At 48.3% G+C, this 20,092-nt stretch overlaps 1 protein-coding gene across 1 annotated transcript in view; it reads left to right on the forward strand.

The window, feature by feature from the left end:
* The first annotated feature begins 8,043 nt into the window (after positions 1-8,043).
* LPCAT3 (lysophosphatidylcholine acyltransferase 3) overlaps positions 8,044-20,092 on the forward strand; it is a 32,349-nt gene continuing 20,300 nt past the window's right edge. The window contains exon 1 of the mRNA XM_005312032.4: positions 8,044-8,236. Coding sequence (XP_005312089.1) covers positions 8,140-8,236 — 97 coding nt within the window. The 5' untranslated portion in view covers positions 8,044-8,139. The remainder of the gene's footprint in view (positions 8,237-20,092) is intronic.

Here is a 20,092-nt window from a genome sequence, read left to right on the forward strand (position 1 = left end):
GCATTTAAATGAATTGTAAACATGGGATATCGTTGTATTTGTCTCTCTTTGAAATGTATAGCAAGGAACAGGCAATTGCCTTATGATAATTCATATAGCTAAGTACCAGTGATGGACCTACTTCAAAGTTACCCTAATTACGGTACCTATTGATAAAGAAGCTGATTTGTGCTGGCTTGGTAAATCTAAGTATACCTCTACCTCGATATAACGCTGTCCTTGGGAGCCAAAAAATCTTACTGTGTTATAGGTGAAACCGTGTTATATCGAACTTGCTTTGATCCGCCGAAGTGCGCAGCCCTCCCCCCCCCGAACACTGCTTTACCGCGTTATATCCAAATTCGTGTTATATCGGGTCATGTTATATCGGGGTAGAGGTGTATTGGAATATCCACCAGCTTTGGGGATTGTCTGCCCCATTCTTTGCAGTTCACCCTAATTGAGTGACCTCAGCTGGCCTCCACTGGATCCCGGTCACAGGGTCCCTCAAAGATTAAGCAGATGCCATGAACTATCTGTTATAAAACTCAACAGATTGAGACGATTGTGACCAGCATCACGTCAATAATTTGATCTCCGGCTCTGCCCCCCGAAAAAACAAAAACCCTAGAACCTTTTTTTTTTAAATGGCTATCTTTCTAGACCCTTATATCTCTGGAACCCCTGGCCAAAATGACTCCAAATTTCGATTACTAATCCTACTCTTCACCCTCCCGAGGCACACCAAATTTAAAAGAAAACAAACTGAACATGTCAATTTTAGAGGACTTAGAAAGATCCACCTTTAAACAAATGTCATGACATAACCTTATCTATAGGGGTGCTCCTGCACCACTGTAATACTGATGTGCACATCAATTTCCATCATCTTTATTATTCATGAGGTAAATCTAGATATGGCTTATTGCCCATGAGAAATTTTAAACACTGGGGTGTTTTCTAAAGAGAGATACAAATACCACACATCTGAAAAATCAACATAATATTAATTAAACATGAGGGATGACATAAATATGTATACAATAACCCAGGGGTTGGCAACCTTTCAGAAGTGGTGTGCTAAGACTTCATTTATTCACTCTAATTTAAGGTTTCGCGTGCCAGTAATATATTTTAACATTTTTAGAAGATCTCTTTCTATAAGTCTATAATATATAACTAAACTATTGTTGTATGTAAAGTAAATAAGGTTTTTAAAATGTTGTGCCGCCTTTGGCACGCGTGCCATAGGTTGCCTACCCCTGCAATAACCTTATCAACTTTGCAAAAAACGTGGCTAATTTTGACCTCAGCTATTTGTGAGTTAAGTCTACATAGACCCAGCTACCCATGAGGTGTTTTAAAACCACTACATCTGCAAAATGGTGAGAGGGTAGGGGAAAAGAATCACAAATTTGCAAAAGTCTATCTGCCTTCTCATATATCGAAAACTTCTGGGCCTACCCTGTCTCACTTATTGCAACCTTCTCCTGCTAGATTCCCTGAAACCCAGATCACTATTCTCTAGTCCACACAAAACCCAGATGCTACAATCATTTCCCTGACTCATCATGCTCACCACATTACCTTGCCTCTTACACTGTTTCAAGACCAAGATTCTTGTCCTCGCCTTCAAGGGCCCGCACACCTCTGACCCTCCCAATTTACCCACTATTGTCTCTTATTGCATGGCCCCTTGCCCTCCACTCCCCAGTGATGCCATTGTCTGCCTGTTTATCCATTTCCTGCAGAAGGTCCCTTCCTTCTGCCACGCTGCCCCAGGTATGTGCATAGGCGGTGAGTTATATGGGCTCATGGTGCTCCAGCAATATTCAGGGCCTGGGAGCCCAGCTCCACCAATGTTCGGGACCGGGTCTCTCCCCCGGCCCCGCCTGCAGCCCCCACGCGCCTCCCCAGAGTGTCCCCCAGCCCCCACTTGTTGCCCCGGCTCGCCTTCCGGGTCCCCGAGCAGAGCATCCCTGTCTCTCCCTTGCAGTGCCATGCTGCCTCCCTCCCTCAGCTGCTGCCGCATGGTCCTAGTGCCCCCCACCCACTACTGCCAGGGCAGGCCGACCCTGAGCCTGCCCTTCCCCCTCAGACCCTTTCTTTTTCCAATGGGACCCTCTGCCAGCACAGGGGGGCCCCCCGCCTGCAGTCACCACTCCTGTCCCACGCTGGACAAGGGGCAGCCCCATCCCCCACCCTCAGTGAGGCTACAGTGAGGAGCAGCAGCAGGGGAAGAGGTGCACATGTGATGGCAGCCCGCCCCCCCCCCCCAGCACCTACCACAGGAGAGACAAGGGGGCTTCATGTACTTGAGAGGGGCCCTAGGAGCACGTGCAGTGACAGTGGTGCGAGGTGAGTGTGGTGCAGGGAGGCAGGTGGGGAGGGCTGGTGCCCCCCCCCCCCCCCCCCCGGAGCTCACTGCTGCCTGTGGGGAGAGGGCTGGGGGGAATCCTCCTCTCTGGCCCTTGCCCCAGAGCAGCCTGTCTGCACCCCAAACTCCTCATCCCTAGCCCTGTCCCACCCCAGAGCCCTCACCCCTTGCACCTCAACCCTCTGCCCCAGCCCTGAGCCCCCCCCACACCCCAAACCCCTCATCCCCAGCCCCACCTAGAGCCATCACCCCCTGTATCCCAACCCTCTGCCCTAGCCCTGAGCCCCCTCCCACACCCCAAACCCCTCATCACCAACCCCACCCGAGAGCCCTCACATTTTTACATTATTTTAAAAAATATACAGTAACTCCTCACTTAATGTTGTAGTTATGTTCCTGAAAAATGCTACTTTAAGTGAAATGATGTTAAGCGAATCCAATTTCCGCATAAGAATTAATGTAAATGGGGGGTTAGGTTCCAGGGAATTTTTTTTTTTTTGCCAGACAAAAGACTATATTTTATATATATACACAGTATAAGTTTTAAACAAACAATTTAATACTGTACACAGCAATGATGATTGTGAAGCTTGGTTGAGGTGGTGAAGTCAGAGGGTGGGATATTTTACTGCTAAATGATGAACTAGCACTCGGCTGAGCCCTCAAGGGTTAACACATTGTTGTTAATGCAGCCTCACACTCTATAAGGCAGCAGGAATGGAGGGGAGAGGGAGGAAGACAGCATGGCAGAGAGAAAGACAGAGATACACACCCTATGTGTGAGAGAGAGACTTTGAGACAGCAGCTGCTGCCAGCATGATCCCTCCATTCTGAGCCCTGTCATGCCCTCCCCACTCTGTGGAGATGGGGGAGCAGGAACGGGGGAGAGGGACACCCTGACAACAGCACTCCTCTTCCCCCTCCCCCCCCTGCACATAGGGTGAGCAGACAGCAAGTGTGAAAAATCAGGACAGGGGGTGGGAGGTAAAAAGACCCAAAAATCAGGACTGTCCCTATAAAATCAGGACATCTCGTCACCCTACCTGCACAGCAAGCAGGAGGCTCCCGGAGCAGCTCCAAGGCAGAGGGCAGGAACAGCACAGGGCAGTGGGTGGGAGGGACACCTGAACTGCCCAGCAATTGATAGCCTGCTGGGCGGCAGCCACACAGGGAACTTAGGGGAGCTGATGGGGGGCTGTCGGCCCACCCTGGTTCCAAGCCCCACCAGCTAGCTCCAATGGGCTGCTCTATCTGCAAGCAGTGGACAAAGCAGGCGGCTGCCAAATACTATAAGGGAGCAATGGGCAACTTTAAACGAGCATGTTCTCTATTTCAGAGGTTCTCAAACTGTGGTCCACGGACCACCACTGGTCCGCAAGCTCCATTCAGGTGGTCTGCAGATAGTTCCCTCTAAGGTGCAGTCCTGGGTGGCTGCACACAACAGAATGAAGGACCATCCACCTAATTAGTGGAGCCGTGCAGGCGTGGCTCCTCTAATTAGGTGCCTGGACCCTGGGGAAGATGCACATGTAAGGTGAGGTGGTGGCCTTGGGAGGAATAGGGAGTAGGTAGGAGTGGTCAGTGGTGTGAGAAGGGGCGGTGGGGGGAATTTGGGACGTGCAGGGCTACGGCGGCCAGAGAAAGAGGCTCAGGACTGCGGCTGCTGGGGAGAGACCCCCTTCCTTCCCAGCTTCAGCTCTGTGGCTGCTGTAGGAGGGGAGAGACCCCCCTCCTTTCCAGCCAGAGCTCAGGGGCTGCTGCAGTGGGGGAGAGAGGGAGAGAACCCCCCTTCTTCCCAGTCCCAGCTTGGGGGCTGTTGCGGCAGGGGAGAGAGGGCACATCCATTGCATTAGAAAGGTTAAGACTACTGATATTAAAATATGAGTTGTGTGCTTTTATGTGTAGAACAAAAAAAGTTAATTAGTTTTTAGGTTTTTTTTTAATATAGCACTTTTATCCAAAGCGCTTTACAATAGTTAGCTAACGGTACATACAACATTTGGAAAGATCATTAAGTGGTCCGCCAAGATCCTCAGCAATTTTCAAGTGGTCCGTGGAAAAAAAGTTTGAGAGCCACTACTCAGCAACGTAACAACAAAACAATGTTAACCGGGATGACTTTAAGTATATTGGCTTAAAAGGCAGGTGTGTGTGTGGTGGGGGGGACTTGGACCTGTTCTGGGCACCACCAAAAATTTCATAAACCTGCCGCCCCTGGGTATGTGGAACATCCTCTGTGAACTGATCTGCAAGGTCATTGTTCCTTCCTTCTTCAGACTCACCTCGGCTTTGACACGGCACAAACCGGCTGACTGAGACACAAAATAACAAAAGAAAAAATATTTGAACAGGAAACTCGGCTCCAAGAAACTTGCTGTGACCCTGATCTCCCTGGCTGACCATTTTGTATTGTGTCTTACAGTGAGAGTCTATTTGCATACAGAGCCATCAGCTAAACAAAATTTGCAAAATCTACAAAAAAGAAGCCTACAGGAAAAAAACACTAGTGTGGGGAGAAGGAATCCTGTTTAAGAGTAAAGACAATGGATTGTTGAAATATAGCTAGGGGTACAGGGGTGTACCCGGTAGCCTTCACCTAGGAGTCAAGCTGCCTGTATGCTTGTCTTGTGAATGGAGGATCACAGCTGATCTGGCTGTTAAACACTGGGAGAAAGTCTTAGGGTGAACTCTAAACTTCATTAGACCAGGAAAGTTTCTTGTTAGTTAAGTCTAGACTCTAGAAGGCGTATAATGATTTTGTTTTGGATGTACCCAATTGTTTCTGATATTTCTACATATTTGCTGTTATTTCAATCTCTGTTCTTCATTAAATAAACTTTTACTTTGATTTCATTATAAACAAATCTAAGTGCTGTGAGTTGAGCGGAGCAGTTATCCTGAGGTGAAACTGGTAAGCTGGGGTGTACAGTTCCTTTGGGAGCAGCCAATCTCTGAATTCTGTGAGTGTCCAGTGGATCAAGGGCTGGGCACTCCAGGGGGACACTCAGAGAGTTCAAGGGTTGGAGTGTGCCAATTGGTTACCTGCAGAGGGACAGCAGAGCCTGTGCAGGCTAAGAGGGAAGTGCTTGTGTTGCCCATGGCTGGTGGAGTCAGAGAGATGACCCCTAACAGACATGGATGAGGCTTCCTCAGGCTAAAAGCCGGTAGTAGCAAGGTGCCTCACACCCCTGGGTATCCCCAGGAAGCATCACAGCCCTGGGAGACTCATACCCTCCCCCCGGCTGGGCCCATCCCACATAGGGAACTGTGTAAGTACAGTGCTGGGACTCCTCTCTTTTTCCACAAACTCTCATTACCACTGTATGTCTAATTTTGTCTGCCATCCCTTGGGGGCAGGGATCATCTGTCTCCTATCTGCTCTGGGAGCCACCGTGCACAGAAAATATATATGAACAATGATGATGACAGTGATGAAGGTGCGCCATACGAGTTACATATATGGGAAAAAATGCACGTTTAGCTATGCATGAGGAAATCATGTTACAAATGTGCAGATTTACAATTTCCATACAATGAATTATGCATGAGAATATTTACATGATATTAATTATGTGCAAGGTTTCTTTCATACAGTTAATTATGTGTAAACGGGGGAATAGTCCTGCTATTGTGGGGAACTTTCCTGGCTTACACACTACCCTGGTGAAGTGCAGGTTAACTCACTCGAGTTTGAAACTCATCTGATTTTTTTTCAGAGTAGCAGCCGTGTTAGTCTGTATCCGCAAAAAGAACAGGAGTACTTGTGGCAGCTTAGAGACTAACAAATTTATTTGAGCATAAGCTTTCGTGGGCTACAGCCCACTTCATCGGATGCATAGAATGGAACATATAGTGAGGAGATATACATACATACAAAGAACATGAAAAGGTGGGAGTTCCCCTACCAACTCTAAGAGGCTAATTAATTAAGATGATATTGTCAACATCTCTACAGAGAAGCATTCCTACCCAACTGGCTATGTAGGTAGTTCCCTGCTAAGGTGTAGGCACCCCGTTAGCAGGACTGCATTGAAATGGGATATCACTCCAGTAACTACCAGGCGGGTGAGGGAACACTGCATGTTTATTGGTTAACAGCTAGGGCACTCCGCCAGTGTCTCTCCTGGGATAGAAACTATGTGGCAGAATTACATCACAGCTAAGATCAATGTACACCTCAGAGAATACACAATTGTCAACAATTAAGATGATTAAGATGATATTGTCAACAAGAGAAAAAAAACTTTTGTAGTGATAATCAAGATAGCCCATTTGAGACAGTTTGACAAGAAGGTGTGAGGACAGGTCTGCTCTGTGGGCTGCTTCTGTGACTCTTCTCCCAGCACTGACCTGCTTCCTGGGCTGCTTTTCTGACCCCTCTGGCTGGCACAGCTCTGCTCCCCAGCTCAGCTTGGGCTGCTGCTCTCTCCTTAGCTCAGCCCCACTCTGTCTGACCCAGGCAATTCCATGTTTAAAATTTTTATTAAGATGATGTCAAAAAAAAAAGTGAACAGAGTTTGAGCATAGAAGTTTCTGGTTATCAGGCAATAACATACAGATTATCGAGGGTGCAAAATTTGATTTAAGATCAGGTGGCATAAGGAATACATAATCAGCAATATCCCCAATTGGGGATAAAAGGTTGATGGGTGAAAGTACAAGTATTGAGATATGAGGATATGAAGTTCATATAGTGGCTATGTTCAGGTATGGAGTATAATGAGTGGATATGATGATGAGGATGGATTGACCCTTACACAGAGAACTAGACCCCTCTGGCTTCCTGACTGCCTGATTAGCCTGCCCACCCTGTCAATCAGGCTGACCGGGAGCAATGGCCTCTCCCCCTTGTTCCTGGGGTCTGTCAGTGTCAGGGTTCTGATTTCCCATCGACCCTTCCCCTTTCTTTTGGTACTGGGAGCTAGCCAACCAAAACACCCCCACTGAGTTTTAGTAAGGGACAACATATGCATAAGAGAAACACAACAACAGCAACTGCAAAGCACTGGCTGAGAGCACAGCAGAGGCAAGTCATCGCTGCACATAATATTTGCATATTCAAGAGTAATATTAGCATAAGAATTATTAATTGAGGGTATAAAAACAGAAGAGCCGTACATTGGATATTTAAATTAATTTTCACATAACTCATTAACTTTGCATCTAACTCATGGGGTGGTGACAATAGGACACGCTCCAAAAATGCAGGTGAAAGGCTAAATGAGGCCGATTGTGCGCTAGGCTTATTAACATATGATAAATATGCATAAGGTTCGCCCACGCTAACGGTATTCTAACTTTTTGCTGGTGGGCCGTTGGGACCGCGCTAGCTACACCACCCTCTTCCGCCGTTCGCCTAGTGCCCGACAGTAACCCTCACCCCGCCCCGCCTCGCCTCCTCCTCCTACTCCCCCTCCCCTGACTTGCTCTCTCCTGTCCCCGGCATGACCAATGGGGAGCCGGACCCCACCCCGTACTCAGGGCCCCGCCCTATCTTGCCCAATCAGAGTCTGATTCCCGGAAGAGGCTCATCCAATCGTTGGTTGACAAGGCCGTTCGTCGCTCCACCCTCACGTGGAGTAACCTTTGCCTCAGTTAGCTCTCGGTCCTGCCCCGCTGCCGCACACTGGCCAATTGGAGGCGGTGTGGGGAGCGTAGCAGGAGCAGCGCAGCCAATAGCTATCAAGTGGGTGTGTCCTAGGTGAGGGGGCCGCGCCGGCGGCTGTTGCAGCTGCCGGGTTTGGGGAGCGGCGGTGGGTCTGGCCGGGCGGCCCGGGGAGAACATGGCGGTGGCGGGGTCCGGTCTGGGCCTGGCCCGGGCAGCGGAGGCGCTGGGCTCCTCCGAGCAAGCGCTGCGCCTCATCGTCTCCATCTTCCTGGGTAAGGGCGGGGGTCGGGCGCAGGGCGGGCCGAGGGCGAAGGGCAGCCGGTAACTGACTGAGGGGGGTGAAAGGTCTCGCTCGCGCCCTGCGCGTGGACGTGGAGGCGGCTGTACTGCGCATCCCTTGTGTGCGCCTAGGCTGCAGCGTGGGACCCCAGCCTGAGCTGCCGGCCAGAATCCAGCGTGTCTCGTGTGGCCGCGTGTGCGTGCCCGCTGCCCTATGCCCTGGATGCACAGACAGTTAAGGGCATGTGCACATCCTCAGGGGGTGGCTAAGGAGACACGTTCACCGAAGGACACATCATAGGCTGGGCAGAAATGCCACGTGCATGTTCAGTGTCAGAGAGAAACCCCCTAGGAAGGTGGTAGCAAATCCCACTGGTGTTTTATGCTGGGATAGAGCGATAAGAAAGAGTCCTTCCTTGTGTGGTTCTGAGACAATCCCACCAGAGACATTGCTTTGATCTGGACCTTCGGTCCTGGAAAGATAGTGACAAACTGGAGGGTGCTACAAGTGATGCTCTGAGTGGAGTTTGGTATAATAAGCTTACAAATAGCTGAAGGGCCTAAACCGCTAGTAAGCAAAGAAATTATTTTCTATCATAAATGGGGGTGTAACTGAAAGGAATGAGATCAAGGTAATGAAAATTAGTGTTTAGAGTCCTCACTCTATTCTGTAAGAGGCTGTGGGCCTGGGAACACCATTCCTTGGGACGCTTTTGAAATTGGAAAGCCAATGTGTACGTACAGACATAAGACAGCATTGCCTGCTTGACTGAGCAGGGGATGTAAAACTCAGGACTCGTTTTCCATTCTCTGCTCTGTCCCTGTGTTGTGCAACCTTGAGCAGGTCCCTTACCCACTGTGCTGCAGTTTTCCCATCTGTAAAACAAGGATAAATACATCTACATTTTGAGGGATTTTGAAGCTTAAGTACCTTGGTACTGTATGTAGGTGATAAATATCACATGCACCTCTGATTTAGTATGAACTGTCTTACATCTGGACAGGGACGTGACGCACACATGAATCTATGCCAAACATCTCTACAGAGAAGCATTCCTACCCAACTGGCTGTGTAGGTAGTTCCCTGCTAAGGTGTAGGCACCCTGTTAGCAGGACTGCATTGAAATGGCATATCACTCCAGTAACTACCAGGCAGGTGAGGGAACACTGCATGTTTATTGGTTAACAGCTAGGGCACTCCGCCAGTGCCTCACCTGGGATAGAAACTATGTGGCAGAATTACATCACAGCTAAGATCAATGTACACCTCAGAGAATACACCCAGTGATTCTCAATCTATTTATTATTGTGGGCCACAACCTGGGCCACAGGTTGAGAACCACAGTGTGCCCGCCCCCCCCCCCCCGACTCCTCCTCACAGATCCCTATGGCCAGCGCTTCCAACCCAGAGACCCCTCCACAGAGTGGGGACAGGAGCGGAGCCTGGGGTGGGTGGCAGGGACCCTGGACCATGCTGTGCAGCCCCGACCTGCTGGACCCCAATTGTGGGGGCCAGGTGGCAGGGCAGCTGGGTGGCAGCCCAGACACTGACCCCGTGGGGGCTGGCTGGCAGCTCCGGACCATGGACCATGCAGGGTCAGGTGGCAGCCCCGAACCCCCGCCGCTTGGGGCCAGGTGGCAGCCTCAGCCCCAAGCCTGGACCCCGCTGCACTGGGCAACCTGGACCCTGTCGCATGGCCCGGCGGCATTTAGCACACAGCTAATTGGGCTGCAGGTTGAGAACCACTGGAATAGCCTCTGTCAAAATATAGCATATTAAAAAGGGCTTTCTATGTAACCTGGTCCAGGAAGCTACATATACGGTGATTGAGGCTCCCAAGCGGTTGTATGGGGCCAAGAAGTGTTTTCACAGAGAAAAGACATTAACTTGAAGTTTCTCTTCAAACATAGGTTTCATGAATCTCTGTTGTAAGTGTCCTGAGAGCTCTGATTTTGTGAACTTGGAACTGTTGAATAGTAGGGTCTGTTTAAGCAATGTGTCCCTTCACCATCTCTTCCAACCTGAGTGGCTACCGCTGCTAAACAAAGTTGCACTGGCTTAACTAAAGGTGTGATTTTTATGTTGATTTAGTTAAGGAAGTGCAAAAGGCTTTGAGGATACTATTATTTTGGTTTAGTTTAAGACTATTAGGAATCGATTTAAGCTAAACTGAAACAAACTTAAGCCGAAGGAAGAGTCCACAGAGAGAGAGAGTGTCCATACAGGGACAATCTATCTAAATTGGTTTAATCAAAGGTATTGTTTTAAACCAATGTAACCTTCTCATGTAGAGTTCCTTGAAACTGCTGAAGTTGGCAAGCAGGAACTCAACAGGCTAGAAATCTAGTGGCCTTTGTTGCCTTGTTGATCTCCTTTTCCATGTGTGAAAATTAGTGTTTACTGCATATAGTTTTTTTATTCATGGTTAGAAGTGGTGTGTTAGTGGAATAACTTTAGCCAATTTTGATCTGGAGGCCTACACTACAAAGTTAGGTCGACATAAGCTGCCTTGCGTCGACTTAATTGTGCATGTGTGTACGCTTAAATTTGTCTCCCACTAACGTAAGCACCCTGTTACGCCGACAGTAACACTGCCTTCCTGAGCGGTATAGAGCCAACGTCAATGTAGCACAAGTGTAGATGCTGCGTAACTGATGTCGACCCTAACAGTTCTCTAGCAGCTATCCTACAATGTCTGACATTCCTCCACTGCCCAGGTGTCACGTAGAGCAGAAGACCCCACGAATTTGTGTTTTCCTGATTGTCTGGCTTGGCGAGCACACCTAGCAGCTCTCCATTGTTGTGTGCAGCTGCCCAGCTGACCATGTTGGCTGCACGCTCTAGATATGCTCTGGCTTGGCATAGACAGGAGATATTGGATCTTCTTGGCCTATGGGGAGAAGAAGCTGTGCAAGCACAGCTACAGACTAGCTGTGGAAATGTTGACTTCTATGAAGGGACTGTTCAGGGGATGATGGAGAAGATGGGGACCAGCAGGAGTGCCGTGTGAAAGCGAAGGAGCTTTGGCAGGTGTATCAGAAGGCCAGGGAGGCCAACAGTCAATACAGTGTCAAGCCGCAGACCTGCTACTTATATAAAGAGCTACATGCGATACTTGACAAAGGCACCACCACCCCACACTCTAACATTGATACTTCCAAGGAGCCTGACCCACAGGACCCTAGCCTGAACAGCGGGGAGAAGGGCGAAGAGGAGGATGGAGGAACTGGCAACTGGGGAGTCCAACTGTGCCATGAACCAGGACCTGTTTGAGACTCCACTGCAGTCCAGTCAGTCCTGGCAGCCAAGCACAGATGAGCCCAATGCAGAGGAAGGAACCTCAGGTAAATGCGTCAATTTATTTCCCATTACAATGATGGCACTCCCAACTTAACAGGATGCAGCTATCGACTTTGCATTAATGTATCCAAACTAGAAGAGGCAGAGGTACAACAAAGAGAGATAGTGTTGTGATCTGCCTTTCATTGCTCTGTAGAGTTAGGCAAGGGGGACCCTGTGGGGCAGTTTATGTACGCTGGGATATTCCTTGAATCCTTCTGAGAGATCTGGATGAAACTTTCACTGAGGTACTCTGGAATCTTCTCCCAAAGGTTTTTAGGGATGGCAGCCTTATTTCTTCCTCTGTGGTAGGAAACTTTCTGCATGCCACTCAGCGATAACTTCGGCGGGCACCATTGCAGTACACAGGATAGTACAAGCTTGCGTGGCTTTGGAATGCCAGCAGCAACTGGGCTCTCTGTCTGCCTTTGTTACCTTCAGGAGTGAGATACCAGTGAAAATCTCGACTGCCTGTGGAAAATAGTGCCAGTATTCCATACCATTTCCCTATATTTATAGTTTCATGCAGCCGAGCAATTCTCTCATTTCCCTCGTGCATGGTGCTCATACTCACCATGGCTGGTGCTGTGAATGGCACCAGGGATCAGGAACTCAAAAGTATAAGTGTCCATAAGCTAGTCTTGTTTAACACTTTAGAGGTGCAAGGGAAGGGGAGAATTCTGAATCTAATTTTCACTTTCTGTTGTAACTATATTGACTGTGATTATACTGACTATAGTACTGCTCTGTGTTTTCTCTGCAGCTGCTGCCATTGCAGCCTTGACATTTCCCCCACCACACCCGGGGAACACCTGAGCCAGATAAGGGAAAGAAGAGGACTCAGGATGACATGTTCAATGAGATCTTGCACGCCAGTGCTGCATCAGACCATGAGCACATGGCCTGGTAGGTCAACATTGCAGACAGCTTGGAGAAGGAAAGAGTGGAAAGGAGATAGGCCTGGGAGTCCCAGCAGGAAAAGGAGAGTGAAATACACCAGGACATAATGGGGCTTCTCAGGCAGTAATCACAGATACTGCAACTCTGATGGACTTACAGGTTCAACAATCCCGGGCTCACTTTCCTCTGCAACCCACTGAGAACTCCATTATGGGACCTCCCTGCCTTGCCCCCAACATTCCACATGGCATCAGAGGCTGCTGCACTACCCATACCACTCCACCCTGAGTACATTAAAGACAATCACAGCTTCACATACACTGACCTGTGAAAACCACAATTGGTCTGTTTAGCTGAAATTGACACGAATGTTCTTTTCCCTTCATACGTTCCGTTCTTGTTAATTTATTATGTTTTATTAATTTTTAATGCATTTATTTTAAAATTGCACTGGGGGGTGTACTGATTTGGTAACGGAATAAAATTCTATTATTTAGAACATAATTTATCTTTATCAGTTCACAACATACGTTGCCGAGTGCCTAGCAGTTCTGAAAGCAACCAACTATTCATTACTGCACAGTGTCACAAACTCATAGGATTGGTCACAGACAAAATTAATAGGTGCATTGATAGTATTAGAATCATACATGTACACCAAGCACCACACAGTTCTTAGGCCACAAAACAGCAGAACCTGGTAGAACACAGTACACTACAGCGCATTACTGTGGATCACTCTTGAAGTGGTCTTTCATAGAATCTTACGGTTGGAAGGGACCTCAGAAGGTCATCTAGTCCAACCCCCTGCTCAAAGCAGGACCAATCCCCACCTAAATCATCCCAGCCAGGGCTTTGTCAAGCCTGACCTTAAAAACCTCTAAGGAAGGAGATTCCACCACCTCCATAGGTAACCCATTCAGGTGCTTTACCAGCCTCCTAGTGAAAAAGTTTTTCCTAATATTCAACCTAAACCTCCCCCCTGCAACTTGAGGCCATTACTCCTTGGTCTGTCACCTGGTACCACTGAGAACAGTCTAGATCCATCCTCTTTGGAACCCCCTTTCAGGTAGTTGAAAACAGCTATCAAATCCCCCCTCATTCTTCTCTTCTGCAGACTAAATAATCCCAGTTCCCTCAGCTTCTCCTCATAAGTCATGTGCTCCAGCCCCCTAATCATTTTTGTTGCCCTCCACTGGACTCTTTTCAATTTTTCCACATGCCCAAAACTGGACACAGTACTCCAGATGAGGCCTCACCAATGCCGAATAGAGGGACGTGATCACGTCCCTCGATCTGCTGGCAATGCTCCTACTTATACAGCCCAAAATGCTGTTAGCCTTCTTGGCAAAAAGAAGTTGACTCATATCCAGCTTCTCGTCCACTGTAACCCCTAGGTCCTTTTCTGCAGAACTGCTGCCTAGCCACTCGTTCCCTAGTCTGTAGCAGTGCATGGGAGTCTTCCGTCCTAAGTGCAGGACTCTGCACTTGTCCTTGTTGAACCTCATCAGATTTCCTTTGGCCCAATCCTCTAATTTGGCTAGGTCCCTCTGTATCCTATCCCTACCCTCCAGTGTCTCTACCACCCTCCCAGTTTAGTGTCATCTGCAAACTTGCTGAGGGTGCAATCCACGCCATCCTCCAGATCATTAATGAAGGTATTGAACAAAACCGGCCCCAGGACTGACCCTTGGGGCACTCCGCTTTATACCGGCTGCCAACTAGACAGGGAGCCATTGATCACTACCCATTGAGCCCAATGGTCTAGCCAGCTTTCTATCCACCTTATAGTCCATTCATTCAAACCATACGTCTTTAACTTGCTGGCAAGAATACTGTGGGAGACCGTATCAAAAGCTTTGTTAAAGTCAAGGAATGACACATCCACTGCTTTTCCCTCATCGACAGAGCCAGTTATCTCGTCATAGAAGGCAATTAGGTTAGTCAGGCATGACTTGCCCTTAGTGAATCCATGCTGACTGTTCCTGATCACTTTCCTCTCCTCTAAATGCATCAGAATTGATTCCTTGAGGCCCTGCTCCATGTTTTTTCCAGGGACTGAGGTGAGGCTGACTATATCCTCTTCCTTCCCTTTTTTAAAGATGGGCATTACATTAGCCTTTTTCCAGTCATCTGGGACCTCCCCCGATCGCCATGAGTTTTCAAAAATAATGGCTAATGGCTCTGCAATCTCATCCGCCAACTCCTTTAGCACCCTCGGATGCAGTGCACCCAGCCCCATGGACTCATGCTCGTTCAGCTTGTCTAAATACTCCTGAACCACTTCTTTCTCCACAGAGGACTGGTCACCTCCTCCCCATACTGTGCTGCCCAGTGCAGTAGTCTGGGAGCTGACCTTGTTCGTGAAGACAGAGGCAAAAAAGCATTAAGTACATTCGCTTTTTCTACATCCTCTGTCACTAGGTTACCTCCCTTATTCAGTAAGGGGCCCACACTTTCCTTGACCACCTTCTTGTTGCTAACATTCCTGAAGAAATCCTTCTTGTTACTCTTAACATCTCTTGCTAGCTGCAACTCCAAGTGTGATTTGGCCTTCCTGATTTCACTTCTGCATGCCTGAGTAATATTTTATACTCCTCCCTGGTCATTTGTCCAATCTTCCACCTCTTGTAAGCTTCTTTTTTGCGTTTAATATCAGCAAGGATTTCACTGTTAAGCCAAGCTGGTCGCCTGCCATATTTACTATTCTTTCTACACATCGGGATGGTTTGTTCCTGCAACCTCAATAAGAATTCTTTAAAATACACCCAGCTCTCTTGGACTCCTTTCTCCTTCATGTTATTCTCCCAGGGAATCCTGCCCATCAGTTCCCTGAGGGAGTCAAAGTCTGCTTTTCTGAAGTCCAGGGTCCATATTCTGCTGCTCTCCTTTCTTTCTTGTGTCTGGATCCTGAACTCGACCATCTCATGGTCACTGCCTCCCAGGTTCCCGTCCACTTTTGCTTCCCCTACTAATTCTTCCCTGTTTGTGAGCAGCAGGTCAAGAAAAGCTCTGCCCCTAGTTGGTTCCTCCAGCATTTGCACCAGGAAATTGTCCCCTGCACTTTCCAAAAACTTCCTGGATTGTCAGGTGCACTGCTGTATTGCTCTCCCAGCAGTTATCAGAGTGATTGAAGTCCCCCATGAGAACCAGGGCCTGTAATCTAGTAACTTCTGTTAGTTGCCAGAAGAAAGCCTTGTCCACTTCATCCCCCTGGTCTGGTGGTCTATAGCAGACACCCACCACGACATCACCTTTGTTGCTCACACTTCTAAACTTAATCCAGAGACTCTCAGGTTTTTCTGCAGTTTCATACTGGAGCTCTGAGCAGTCATACTGCTTTCTTACATACAATGCAACTCCCCCACCTTTTCTGCCCTGCCTGTCCTTCCTGAACAGTTTATATCCATCCATGACAGGACTCCAGTCATGTGAGTTATCCCACCAAGTCTCTGTTATTCCAATCACATCATAATTCCTTGACTGTGCCAGAACTTCCAGTTCTCTCTGCTTGTTTCCCAGTCTTCTTGCATTTGTGTATAGGCACTTAAGATAACTTGCTGATTGTCCTGCTTTCTCAGTATGAGGCAGGAGTCCTTCCCTCTTGCACTCTCCTGCTCGTGCTCCCTCCTGGTATCCCACTTCCCCACTTACCTCAGGGCTTTGGTCTCCTTCCCCTGGTGAACCTAGTTTAAAGCCCTCCTCACTAGGTTTTGCCAGCCTGCTTGCGAAGATGCTCTTCCATCTCTTCGTTAGGTGGAGCCCGCCTAGCAATCCTTCTTCTTGGAACACCATCCCTGGTCAAAGAATCCAAAACCATCTCTCTGACAGCACCTGCGTAGCCATTCGTTGACTTCCACGATTAGACGGTCTCTACTGGGCCTTTTGCTTCCACAGGGAGGATGGACGAGAACACCACTTACGCCTCAAACTCCTTTATCCTTCTTCCCAGAGCCACGTAGTCTGCAGTGATCCGCTCAAGGTCATTCTTGGCAGTATCATTGGTGCCCACGTGGAGATGCAGGAAGGGGTAGCAATCCGAGGGCTTGATGTGTCTCGGCAGTCTCTCCATTGCATCGTGAATCCTAGCTCCAGACAAGCAGCACACTTCTCAGTTTTCCCGGTCAGGACAGCAGATAGATGACTCAGTCCCCCTTACGAGGGAGTCCCCGACCACCACCAGCCACCTCCTTCTCTTGGGAGCGGTGGTCATGGAACCTCCATCCCTGGGACAGTGCATCTCATGCCTTCCAATCGGTGGAGTCTCCTTCTGCTCCCTTCCCTCAGATGTACCATCTAGTCCACTCTCCGCATTAGTACCTGTATCTAAGAGAACATGAAAATGGTTGCTCACCTGTATCTGCATTGCTGGTACATGGATGCTCCTCTTTCTTCTTCTGGAGATCACATGCTGCCAATTTTCTTCACCGTCCTTCTGTCTCCACTGTGCAGCCTGCTCTGATTCTTCAGAATGTTGTGCCCGCAGAAGCATATCCTGACATCTGTCCAGGAAATCTTCATTTTCTCTTTCAAAGCCTCCCTGAGCTGTGTAGCTCTGTGTGATGCTTTTTTAATAGCCCTTGTCTGGTTGTTTAAACTCAGTAGGTAACTGCTTCACCTCCGCCCTTTTACCCTGGTGGAAATTTTTCTCCCTTTGCTGCACAGATATTATGCAGGACACAGCAGGCAACTATAACTAAGGTTAAGATCTTGTCACAGTTATTTTTAGTAAAAGGGACAGGTCACAGACAATAACAAACATTCACAGAAGCTTGTGATCTGTCCCTGACTTTTACTAAAAATAACTGACAAAATGGGGAGGAAGGAGGGTCCAGCACTCACTGCTTCTGGGGCTCTAGGGTCCCCCCTGCTGCCACAGGCGGCTATAGGGGGGCCCTCCAGCTCTGCCACCCCAGGGCTGAAGCGGAAAATGTCACGGAGGTCTCTGGAAGTCACAGATTCCCTAACCTCATGACAAAATCTTAGCCTTAGCTATAACCATTGGGATATTTGTCTCACTGAGTTCCAATCTTGTAAGTAAACAGTGCCAGCCACCCTTTGATTTCCCAGAAAAATTCACCTGTCATTCTGCACCTGTTGAGTCTAGTTAAATCTCTCCTTGGTGCTGTCAAAGTGGCCAGTGTGACGATGGGAATTTTCTTAATATTTTGTATGAATACTGTGTGCCTCAGTTTCCCCTATGTGCTACATGTTTAACTGGGTGATGGGATGGGCTTGTCAAAGTCTCAGCAGACAATGGCCGCTCCGATGGTTGGACATCTGGTGCCTAGCAACTAATGACCAAGGGCTGCCGACACCCTCTGCAGGAAGCCAGCTGGCTGTGACCAGCTGGAGAACAAAGAGCTAAGGGTGGTAGCCAGGTGTGACATTACTGACATAACCTGTGGCTCTGTGACCATTGTTGCAACCTCTGTTATGTATTTGCAGCAAATATTGTACAAAGGTTGTTGTGTAAGGTGTCTATGGAAAGGTTGTGATTTGATGATTATGATTATGCTAGCTGTATGTGTGTATCATTTTTGTAGTTGAAGTTATGAATATTGGCTCTACACTGTATTTCAAACTTATGCTATGCTTCTGGGTGACAGCTCTGCTTAGCCTGCTTGATGGCCCATTAAGGACCATCAGCTATACAACTGACCCATTGAAAGAAGGCAGATACACCTTGTGACTCAGCAAGGTATGCAGGGACATGGCTATGGACAGAACTCTAAGGCTGGACAGCTTATCTTTGAAACAAAGCAAGCAAGAGACTATAAAAAGATGGAGGAGATGCAGCAGCCTGTCTTCAATCCTGCTTCTTGCCTCTGGAGGGACTTTGCTACAAACTGAAGGTCTTAACAAAGGACTGAATGACCCATCCCAGCTGTGGATGTACTCCAGGGACTTGATTTGAACCTGCAGTTTATTCCATCACTGCTACAAGCCTGAACCAAGAACTTTTGCCATTACTGTATGTAATTGATTCCATTTAACCAATTTTAGCTCTCATCTATCTCTCTTTTTTCCTTTTATGAATAAACCTTTAGATTTTAGATCCTAAAGAACTGGCAACAGCGTGATTTGTGGATAAGATCTGATCAGTATATTGACCTGGATCTGGGGCTTGGTCTTTTGGGATCGGGAGAACCATTTTTCTTTTATTGGGGTATTGGTTTTCATAATCATTCACCCCCATAGCAAGTGGCATTGGTGGTGATACTGGGAAACTGGAGTGTCTAAGGGAATTGCTTGTGTGACTTGTGGTTAGCCAGTGGGTAACTGAAGTCTTCTCTGTTTGGCTGGTTTGGTTTGCCTTGGTGTGCAAAGGAACCCCAGCCTTGGGCTGCAACTGCCCTGCTTTAAGCAATTTGTCCTGAATTGGCACTCTCAGTTGGGTCCCACAAAGGCAGCATCGTCACACCAGGTGACCTGTTTTCCCCCAGGAAACAACAAAGGACAGAGGAGGGGCCAGGTGTTGGTAGTGTGGGCTGTTGGAAGGAGGACTCTGGCTTCTGGACTGGGACTCGATAGGTCAGAGAGAACTCTGGACAGAGCCAGGTGGACTTTGCTGTAACTTTTCTGTTCTCTGTGCTAACCAAGTACTTCCTATGCTGTGTTCCAGACATCTAATAAGCCCTTCTGTTTTTTACAACACTCGCTGAGAGTCATTCTAGTCTAAGGAAGTTGGGGGTGCACTGCTCCCTTTGGGTGTGCAAGCCTTCCCCCGGGTGTCCAAATCAAGTGGAGACTCTGAGGGGATTTCATGGAGTAAGCAGCGGTGCTGAAGGCTCCAGGGTTCAATTCAACGAGGCGGTGAAGCTAATGTGCTTACCCCAATGAGAATGAGAGACCCTAAGGGGGTGAACACTCTGAAGGGGTCCTCCCAGGGACTGTTCCAGAGCACCAGACCTGTGGATCCATGACAGTCAGTGTACAGTTCATGTTGAGCCAGGGCAAGCAAGGGGTAGGCTGGGATCCCCAGGATTGCTATTGGCATTTCAACATTCCCAATGGCAATCTGGTGGTCAGGAAAGAAAGTCCCTGCTTGTAGCTTTCTAAAAAATCCTGTGTTTTTTAAAGATACAAGCATCATGCACCTTCCCTGACCAGCCCTGTCAGTGAAGTGTCTCCAGTGATCCATGAACACTTGCATAACCAAAAAAGAGTAGCCCTTTCTGTTGATGTATTCTGTGGCCATGTGGTCTGGTGCGAAATTAGGGATGTGTCCCACTGCAGTTTGGGAACCCCATTGCAGCAGATTCATCCACTATGTCCTGCACGTTGCCAAGAGTCACAGTCCTACTTAGGAGATGATTAATGGCCCTGTCCATTTGCATGATAATGGCCTCTGTGGTGGATTTTCCCACTTCTGATTGATACTCAACTGACCCGTTAATCTGGCATTCTCCAGTGTCAGTGCAGCTCTCATTTTGGTGTCTCTGTGCTATAGGGCTGGGTGAGTTTGGTGCACAAATCCATGAATGTGGCCTTGCGCATCCAAAAGTTCTGCAGCCACTGCTTGTCATCCCAAGCCTGCATTATGATGCAATCCCACCAGTCAGTGCTCATTTCTTAGGCCCAGAAGTGGCACTCCATGATTTGCAGC

Source organism: Chrysemys picta, chromosome 1, assembly GCF_011386835.1.
Source record: "Chrysemys picta bellii isolate R12L10 chromosome 1, ASM1138683v2, whole genome shotgun sequence".
Classification (NCBI taxonomy): Eukaryota; Metazoa; Chordata; order Testudines; family Emydidae; genus Chrysemys; species Chrysemys picta.